The sequence below is a fragment of the Panthera onca genome, chromosome A1 (genome assembly GCF_046562875.1).
Source record: "Panthera onca isolate mPanOnc1 chromosome A1, mPanOnc1 haplotype 2, whole genome shotgun sequence".
Taxonomy (NCBI): domain Eukaryota; kingdom Metazoa; phylum Chordata; class Mammalia; order Carnivora; family Felidae; genus Panthera; species Panthera onca.
This window is the reverse complement of record NC_138339.1, coordinates 129,581,745-129,591,470: the sequence shown is the minus strand read 5'-3', so window position 1 is coordinate 129,591,470 and position 9,726 is coordinate 129,581,745. Positions and strand designations below refer to the sequence as shown.

General features: G+C 58.3%; 1 protein-coding gene across 2 annotated transcripts; it reads right to left on the bottom strand.

Annotated features, from left to right (window-relative positions):
• On the bottom strand, positions 1-7,993 carry SHROOM1 (shroom family member 1). 2 transcript variants are annotated; one of them, XM_078451118.2, is made up of 9 exons: positions 7,648-7,991; positions 7,092-7,245; positions 2,705-3,707; positions 2,559-2,614; positions 2,126-2,335; positions 1,361-1,927; positions 1,129-1,246; positions 750-1,022; positions 1-630 (listed from the first exon to the last, which is right to left on the bottom strand). In XM_078451118.2, exons 3-9 carry the CDS (start codon positions 3,668-3,670, stop codon positions 298-300), a joined length of 2,523 nt encoding a protein of 840 aa, XP_078307244.1. In that variant the 5' UTR covers positions 3,671-3,707; positions 7,092-7,245; positions 7,648-7,991; the 3' UTR covers positions 1-297. The 2 variants fall into 2 exon arrangements, with proteins under 2 accessions (XP_078307244.1, XP_078307247.1); XM_078451121.2 differs by lacking the exon at positions 7,092-7,245 and having other exon boundaries at positions 7,648-7,993.
• Positions 7,994-9,726: the final 1,733 nt, after the last annotated feature.

Sequence of the window (9,726 nt, the reverse complement as noted above, 5' to 3'; positions counted from 1 at the left end):
ACCGTTTTGCATCTTAAATTTAAATGCTCCTCTAATTTGTCTCCTCTCCCTCCAACCAGCCTGGACTGAGTCTCTCATCACAAAAAGGGGAAATACTGCAGTTGTAAAAATCCATAAATTAATTACCAAATAATTCACAAGACTTGGGTAAGACCACATGAAAACACTTAGAAGAATTCTGGGAAGACCCGGTCAGGGTCTTCCCCGTCCCAAGGGAAAAGCACCGAGTAAACAAGCGTCACCCCCAGTTACGTCGGTGAGGCGCAGAGAAATGCTCCCCACCCCCACTGCCTGTAATTAGATGAGGGGCGGAGGGAAGGACGGTTTATCTAGAGAACGGGTCTCTGGGGGCAAGGTCATCCTGGGAGGCAGGGGACGACGGCCAAGGTCGCTCCTGACGGCGTCCAGTTGGTCCTGAAGGAGCCGGACCCGCTCGTCTAGGCTGCGCTGCTGGGCCAGGACGGCGGCCTTGCCCGCCAGCAAGGCGCGATAGGCGCGCAGCTCCTCCGCGGGCAGGGCCTTCACCAGCACCTCCCGCAGGGCCCGCTCGCGCCGTGCCACGTGCTCCTTCAGCTCCTTGGCGTCTTCCTGCTGCCGTTTCAGGAGACCGAGTCGCTGCAGCAGAGAGGCCTGCAGCCGCAGGGAAAGCGTGCCGTAAGCAGGGAGATGGCGCCGTGGTTCCCAGGATGGTCCCAGAAGCCGGCAGGCCCCTCACCACCCCGCGCTCCCCCGGCCGGAACCTCTGTCACCTGCTCGTCTGGGTCGCCGTCTGCGCCCTCCCGGGCCAGGGCGCGGCGCACGCGGGCCAGGCGACTGCCCAGCAGCAGCAGCAGGCCAAGCACGCGCTCTAGGTCGGCCATGAACCTGCTGAACCGCTCTAGGTCGCGGGGTGCACAGGTCTGGCCCACCGCGGCCTCCAGAGCAGCCCCGCGCCTGGCCCAAGCCTGGGCCACCCGGTGCAGCCGCTCCTGTTCTGCCTGAAGGTCCCGCAGCATCTTTTGGAGGAGATTGGCTAGCTCCATCTGCAGGGAGGGCATGGGTACTTAAAGGTGAGGCCAGACTCTGAATTCTTAGCCCATACTCTGGGCTCTTGCCCCACCCAATCTCCACCAGCCCCTCCACACTCACTTTCTTGGCTTCAATGCTGTTTGGATCAGGGAGACCCTGACCACAGCGTTGGTCAGGCACAGGGTGGGTGGTATGGTTTTCAGACCTCATCTGAGAAGTTGGCCGGAGCTGGCTGGAGCTAAATAGATAGCACATGGGTACAAAACCAGAGCTCCCTGGGTTATCCTTCCTGCCACCCACCAGAGTGCAGGGACTTAGAATCCCCCTAGTCCCTAGTACCCCCCACACTCACCCTGGCTCAGGAGTACCAACAGCGTCCTTTCCATCCTCCTCACCAGCTGGCCTCATCGCAGCCCAGACCTCAGCTAAAGGAATCAGCCCATCTAGCAGACCCAGGGGTGGCTCTGGACTGGGACAGGAAGTGAGTATGTCACTCATAGAGGGATCCAGTCTGGCCAGCTCCTGAACCAGCTCCTCAAGGTGCAGACTGCGCCATGTTGGCCTGGAAACAGGCTGGCCAGTGCCCCAAGCTAGGGCAGTACGGCCAAGAGCACCTGGGGTACTGTTGCCTGGAGGTTCCAGGGCATCAACTGGAAGAGGTTTGAGGGGGTCTGTAGCTGCAAGTGGGTCAATGGTCAGCAGTCCAGTGGGGTTGAAGGTTGGAATGTCACCATTTGCAGTCCCAGGGGGGCTACAGCATGTAGTCCTGGAAATGCTCACAGAACCATTTATCCTCCGCCAGCTGTCATCTGCCCCTGCAGTCTCTGGGTGCTCATGGAGGGGGTGCTCTGGGGGGACTCCAGCTTGGTCAACCCCCTGGCCCAAGCTGGTTTCATACTGCTGGTCAGAGACATGGACACTGGAAGTGGAAGAGACACTGAATAAGAAAAAACTCTGTCCAAAGACAAGCACTGGCCTCCAAGGGCCACCTGTCTCCATCCCCACAAGCCAGGCTGCCAGGCTCCAGCTAGGAGAAGGTTCCATTCCCCTCTAGAATTTTGTTGTTATGTGTGGGAAAGAGGTATCTCATTCAGCTTGGAAGCAAGAGGCAACTCACCTGGTTGGGTTTCCTGTGGGCACATGGGTGTCTGGAGGTGATCTCATTCTGACCAAGGGGACGTCTTCCAGGAAAACCTCATCATCAGGAAGGGAAGGGAGTCGGGCAGACCCAAGGCATGTCTCTGAGACCCTCTGTTCATGGTCTGCAGGACTGCTCTGGAGGCACTCGGCAGGACACAACACTGCAGCTTCCTTCTGAGTCAGGAACCTGGAGGAAGGGACCCCACACTGACTACAGTGACCAGAAAGGAAGCTCTTGGTGCTGCACCAGAAGACACAGTGGGAGGTGGGGGGAATAGTAAGGGATGTCGTTTGTAAAAGACAAAATCAGAAGGCCCAAACTGAGGGTAGGTAATGGGCCCTCTCTTTTCTTGGACTATGAAAACTGCTTCTCTCCAACTTCTGGTCCCCTGGTGGTCCATGTCTCTCACCTGGGAAGTTTGCTCTGAAACAACAGTCTGGGGGTTTCTGCTCCTTGGGGAGCAACCTGGAAAGGCAAACAGTTGCTTGAAATGTAGCTCAAGTTTTCATTTTCCCAGATGTCCCCTACCCCAAGCCTGCAGCCTATCTTCCACACCTGAACAACGGGCGTGACCCCTCCTGAACCTCCCCAGGGAGCCAAGACTTCGCCTGAAGAGCTCCGACTCCGACTGGAAGGCCTATGGGCGTCACCGAACTTCAGGGACCGCGGTTCTGGATCCTCTGTACTTCGAGGCTGCGTCTCAGGCAGCCATCTGATCTGGTGATCTTCCAACTCTGCCAGCACCCTGCGCTCCTGGGGCTCGGGCCCGGCAAAGCCAGAGCTGGAGCTGGCGTCACTCGAACATCCCCCCACAGATCCACCACCCTGACCCACGCGATCCAGCTTCCCTGGCTCAGAGAAGCACCACTTCCGCTGCTGGGTGGCTAGGCGCCCCCGGCCGACTGGTCCCCGCGCGGGAGCCCCAGAGCGCCCCGGCTCCACTTCCCCGCCCGGATGGCTGAGTGAGGCGGAGCGCGGGTGCGCCGCGGGGGGCCGCGCGGGTGCAGCGGGCCGCAGGCGGGCGGGTAGGCTCATGCGGAGCTCCTTGCGCTGGAAGGACGTCTCCCGGAGCACTCGCCGTTGCGCGCCCTGCAGCCGCTGGCGGTAGGCAGCCCGCGAGGCCGGTGGGCTGGGCGGCTCGACGGCCCGCGCCTCCGCCTCGGCCGCCAGAGCAAACAGCAGCGGGGTGGCCTGCCGGCTGAGCGGCCCCGACGTTCCCTGAACCTCTGGGAGCCGCAGCCCACTGCGCGCGGCGGACGCGGGCCGGGGCTGCGGGGACGCCCGAAGGCCGGCGGCGGGCGCGGCGGAGGCTGGGCCACCCCACACCACGCGCACGTAGTCCCAGTCTAGATAAGGGAGGAGGTCGGTTCCAGGCGACGGCGTGCGCGGCTCTGGAGCGCCGGAGGCCGCGGAGAAAGAGCTGTAGGCCGAGTCGGCGCGCGCGGACAGCCGCCGCAGGTCCAGGCTGCGAGTGGACGAGGCTGGGGAGGCGCGGTCGCGCCCAGGCCCCAGGGCTTCCATGGCTCACAGGTGAGTGCTTAGACCAGCTCCGTGGATCCTGGAAGAACACAGATGGCGCCGTGGGGGAGGAGCCGGGAAAGGCTGGCCACTCCGACAGGGACAGCCAGGTGCTTACACATCCCCTCTTTGGTCACAGGATCTTTAGTGCTGCCATTTCCCGGGTCAGGGATGATATAGGCGGTGGGGCCAGCCCCTGGGAGCGGAATTTGAGGGCCTTAACTATTCTCCCTTAGCTCAGGGGAAGGAATTGGCAACTGGCCCATTCCCTCCTGGGGTTCTCCTGGCCCGAAGCCGCCTTTACCCTGGCACCTCCTGGAGCGCTGAGAATGTACCCATATTCCTTCCCTCCCCAACCCAGTCCCACCCAGGCTGCTTCCTGCCAGCTTTGTTAGCTTCTCCATGTGATCTTTCCCTGATAAACAATGGTCAAGAACGTTCTGAGATCACAGGGGAGCCAAGAAAGGAGGGGGGGGAAGACCCAGGTCAGGTGGTAGGGACAGCTTCACAGCCTCCCTTCCTCCTCTGTGTCAGTTATGTTCCCAGTGCTTTATATAAATATTTATCTTGATCCTTATAACTGCTATCTGCATTTTACAGATGAGGACATGGAGGTTTTTAGGGGGAAATGATTTGCCCAGGGGCACATGGCTGGTAAGAAGCAGAGCCCTGCCTGGAATTTGGGCCTGCCTCCAAGCTTACTGCAGCCAGAATCAATTTCCTAGAAGCAAACCCTGCTGAAAGTCAGTTTACCCTCACACCACCCCCCCCAACTGCCTGAGTCCTCCAACAAAGCCCAAACTACACTGTGGGAAACAGTCACCCTCACCTCCTCTCAAAATACTGGCAGATTCCAGAATAATATGGTCTCTGCTTTGGAGCCTCACACCCCAGACTTTGTCCTGCTACTCCTCCTACTGGGACCAGCTTAAAGGTCTCCAGACCTTTTGGGACCGCCTACGGTGTCCTGAGCTTCCCCCCAACACAGCACTCATCACCCTATGTAATTGTTGGCTTACTTGCAATTCTGATTCCCTCTTCCCATTCCAACCCCTGAGCTTCCAGAGCACAGGCTCTGCACTTACTCATCTCTGTCCCCTCAGTGCCTGGCATGAGGTCGATGTTAAAGAAATAGTTGTTGAATGGCATGGAAAGGAGTAGATTTGCAATGAGTGCATGGAGGGTGGCTTTGGTGGAGAAGGAAGAGAGCTCCTGTGCTTCTGCCCACTCTTCTCTCCCTAGTTGTCTTTTCTGGTGAATGGGGAAGAATGAATGAGGCAACTGCCACTGCCCAGGTTTCTCATGCATTATCAGGAGCAAAAAGAGCAGGCAAGCACAGGTGCAGCAGGAGAGGCCAGAAATCAGTACCTCCCCAGGGCCAAGAAGAGAGAGTGGGGAGGAGTTGCATTGAGTGGGTGTGCATTGAGTCTTGGGAAACTGAGGTTCCATAAGGGCTCTGGAGACTTTGGGGAGGGGAAGGGCTTGCTTTGCCTGAGCTGGCTTGGTAAGGGGTGCAGAGGAGGGTGACTGGCAGCTGGAGCGGGTACTGAAAAGCAGACTTATTTGAGCTGCCTAAACTGAAACTCATGGTCACCCTTCACCCCCTTCCCCAAGGCCCCAGATGCTACAGAGTGCAGGTCACGGGCAGTAGGGGCAGTTAGGAGTGAGGATACGGTGTTTCCTAGAAGGCAGAGGCAGTACCTGCAACGTTCTCAGGAGTGGCTGTCAGCTGACCTGGGACCAGAGCATCTTGACATTGCTGACTTGGAGGCATCTTTATGCCCACTAAGACCGGCCCAGCAGGTTGGTCCTCACGCTCAGGTTTGGGGGCCTCTTTTGCAGAGTGTTTCCACTGTCTGGACTTAAGACCAGAAGCCACTCTGAGTAGCAGCTCCGGTGAGGACAGTCACCTCCTCTAGGAAACCCACCCTAGGCACCTGGACACTAGCCCTCTCTCTTCCTATTCTGATTCCAGCTTGGGAGTATTGTTTTCTCTGACTCATGCTACCTATGTCTGTCCACTGTTGGCTTCCTGCATCTATAGGCAACAGTGACTGTTCAGATATAAAAAAGTTTCCTCCAAAAAGGCCTTGAAAATTTTATCTTATTTGTGAGTTATTGTGTTCACCGAGGATTCTGAGGTCACCAAATAAAAACAGCTTAAATGGATAAGAAAATAAAACTGTGTGCACATACGTTTGCTTTTTGCCCTTAACTTGTCTTACGGATACTTTTCTAACGGTGGCCCCAGGAGACTGATAACCATGCAGGATGCTCACTGCTGTGCTATGAGGATGCAGCTCCTTCAGTGTGTTGTGGGGTCTCAATACACAAAGCAAGGAGTCTGCACACTTGATGGGCTGCAGGAGCCTCTTGCTGTCCAGCCAGCCACTGTGGCTGGGGGTGGCCGCACCCCTGGAGCCCTAGCACCTGCATTAGTGTCAGCCGTGGGTGGGGGCTGCAGAGCCAGTACCTACATAGAAGTGAAGTCCAAAGCCTAGAGCTCAAGGAGCTCTTCAGGCCTTCCGCCTAGCCTCTCCAGAGCCGGGGGGTGGGGGTGGGGGTGGGGGTGGAGGCAGCATGGAATCCTTGCTAGAAAACTGCCAGATGGGGGTCCAGCAGGTTGAGGTCACGTATACTCATCCCCTGAATGAAAGAGCAAGAGAGGAAAAGGAGACCAAGATGACTTCAGTGTTCAGAGCTGGAGGCCTGGGAGGTAGAGGTGCCAGTCTCAGGAAGGAAGAAGCTGAGATGGGGACTGGCCAGGGGTCCAGTGCTCATTCCGTCTGGGGCCTGTGGGCTTTATAGTGTCTGTAGCAAGTTTGGGAAGCTGGGAAGTTGGGATGTGGGTCTAGACCTCAGCAGAGAGGTCGGACGAGGCAAGCAGGCCAACTCAGGTTTTTAGTGAGATGATGTTAGGGAAATAGATGAAGACAGCTTTCTGGCTCCTCAAACCTCACCAATACAGGTAAGGTGACCAGAAGGGTAGACAACCTCACATGATCAACGATGACCAGGAATTAAAGCACACTATCTCAAAGGCCACCTCACATTTGACCTCTCTATGGAGAGGCTGTCCAGGCCGCCCCTCTCGGATGGTTCTTCCCTCAGAACTAGGCTCACTGTGGGGACACTGCCTGCACCCGCAGTGTCCCTACCACAGTGAGCTTCTGGGTCCAGGGACGCGTCTTGAATGCCAGCGCCCCAGATGTGGGGAAGTTCCGCGGGCTCTCCCATCCCCTGAGGGCCCTTTCTCCAGGCTGGTCCGCCCCAATGGTGCAGCCCGCGCAGCCTCCGCTCTCCGTCGCTCTAGCCCACATGGAGTTCCCAGAGACTCGAGCTCTGGGCCGCGCCGCGCGCAGAAAAGGCGGGATGCTGGCTGCACCCGGGGAGAGGAGGCCGCGGTCGTGGGCGGGCCACATACCTGGAGCTTCGAGCTCTGGAGAGTCGAGGCGGGAGAGAGGCGCAAACCTGGCGACCGCAGGGGGCGGCAGAGTCACGCGGTGTGGCGCGATAGCGGGACCCCGGGGATGCCGGGAGAGCCGATGGCCGCGAGCCGGCACATTTCGGGGCCTTTCCTGTGGAGTGCAGCGTTGGGGAAGGAGGGCTCAGACCCGTGCGGGAGATTGCGGGAGCTTGGGGGAGGGGGACCCGCATTGTTCCGCGGCTCGGCGGCCGCAGGGCGGGAGCCGGGGGTCGCGGACGGAGACCCCGCTGCGTGCGCTGACCACACGGCGCGCTCCCCCGGCAGCCTCAGTCTCTCGGTGTCTGCGTCCTCCCCGCCCGCTCAGGCAAAAGTACCCGCACGCAGGGCCCGACTCGACCCGCGCAGTCCAGACTAGGCGCGGGGCTAACACCTCCAGACTAACGACTCGCGGGTGCTCCGCGGCGCCCCAGCCCCACCCCCCAGCCCTCCCCGCCGCGGGGCGCGTCCTGCCCCCGCTGGGAAGGGGATCCCGCCGGCCGGCCCCGCTGCGTACCTGAACTCCAGCCCGAGACGCGCTCCTGGGCGCCGGCGGCCGCGCGGTGACATCAGAGCCCCGGGCTCCGGCTCCCGACCCCACCTCCAGGCTCCGGCCGCCGCGGGGGAGGTGCCACGTCCGGCCACCGGGGGCGGGAGCGCAGAGTGGCGGCGCTGTCCCCGGGATCGCCCGCTCCCCGCCCCCCACCCTGTGGGGTCCGCTCTCCGGCCTTAGCCCCGGGCCCGGGGGTTGGACACTCGTTCCCCCGCCGGACACAAGCCTCCTACTCCCGGCCGGAGAAGCGGGAGAGGGGGAGGAGGAAGGGCGACCGCGGCCCTCGCCCGTCCGCCTCCAGCGCCGCCTGACCCGGCGGGCGTGTCTTCAGCGCCAGTGGTGCGCGGGCTCGGGTCCCTGGGGGTCCCGACAGCCCCCTCGGTAGGGAACCCCTGAGCGGGCCCCAAGGGCACCAGACGGCCACAATTCCTTTCAAGCTTAGCTGAGTAAACACATCGGCCCGGGGGGCTGGTGTCTCTGTTCCTCTCCTGTGTGCAGTTCAGATGCTAAGTTACTCCTGGACCAATTCTCCCCCTCCACATCCTCCATTTCCAAAACTCGTCCAGCTCTTTGACTCCCACAGTAGGCTCTTATCTCCGATTTTTGCACGCCTTTTCTCCATTTCTCCTACTACCCGCATTAATCTAGGCCCTCTGGCCAGCCACCTGAACCACAGGGGGTGCATTGTGTATTCGCTTCTGCTGCCTTCTGTGGGTCCGTTAGGAGCTGCACGTAAGCACGTCTCCTGTGGCTTGGATGGAGGTCACTCTAGGCTTGGAGTCTTTGCCTTTGGGGTTCTCCGGACTTCAGAGATGCTCTAAATTCACTGCCAATAGCAGTGCTTTCCTCTCTGCTAGACCTCAGCCTTCCTTGTCCCTACTTCACAAACCTCTATCCTGTGACTACTGGCTCTGCCAAGAAATGCTCCATCCCTAGAAGGGACTAAGGGGCCCTTTGCTGAGCACTTTCAGTTCTCCAGTGCCTGAGGGCAGGGACTGTGTCCCCCATCCTGGCATCCTTGAATGATAAGTTTTGCTGGTGGCAATAGCAAGGACCCAGAATTCAGACCAAGGATCAAAGCTACCACTTTGTGGTGGCACTGGGAAACTGAGGAACTCTGTCTGCTTGGATCTTCTAGGGAATGGAGACAACAGACACCTGAGCCTGGCTTCTCATTGTGCCCTTCTGTCTCTGCTCCTTTTTTTTTTTTTTTTTAAATGTTTATTTATTTTTGAGACAGAGACAGAGCATGAACGGGGGAGGGTCAGAGAGAGGGAGACACAGAATCTGAAACAGGCTCCAGGCTCTGAGCTCTCAACACAGAGCCCGACGCGGGGCTCGAATTCACGGACCTCGAGATCATGACCTGAGACGAAGTCAGCCGCTTAACCAACTGAGCCACCCAGGCACCCCCCCCCCCTTTTTTTTTTTTTTTTAATGTTTATTTATTTTGATAGAGATTGAGAGGGAGAGCAGGAGCAGGGGAGAGAGGAAGAGAGAGACGCAGACAGAGAATCCCAAGCAGGCTCTGCTCTGTCAGCACAGAGCCCAATGGTGGCCCAAACTCATGAACTGTGAGATCATGACCTGAGCCAAAGTTGAAGTCTGATGCTTAACTGACTGAGCCATCCAGGCGACCCTGTCTCTGCTCCTTCTTCAAACACCACCCCTATTGAGGCATCAGCTGTAGCTGGAACTGGAGCCCTGGGCTATAAGACAGTGGCTCAGAACTTCTTGGCTTTGAAAGCCTTCCTCTTTTAAGCTCCTGATCCACATGGTTGGTGGCAGAGCAATATTACAATAGAGGGAACACAGCAACTAAAAGCTAATTCAAAATTGCTCAAGTTTTTAATTTGTATTTTCAATTTTATATTGGAAAAAAATCTTTATTGAAAACCACAAAGTGGACATAGTGTCCACAGCAATTTTTATTAACCCACTCAACCTTCCTGCTCCGTTACTTCTCTTGCACACTCTACAGAAGCTCTGTAGTTACCTCCCAGAAAACTGAAATCCTGTCCACCCACTTCTGTCCTTGACTCC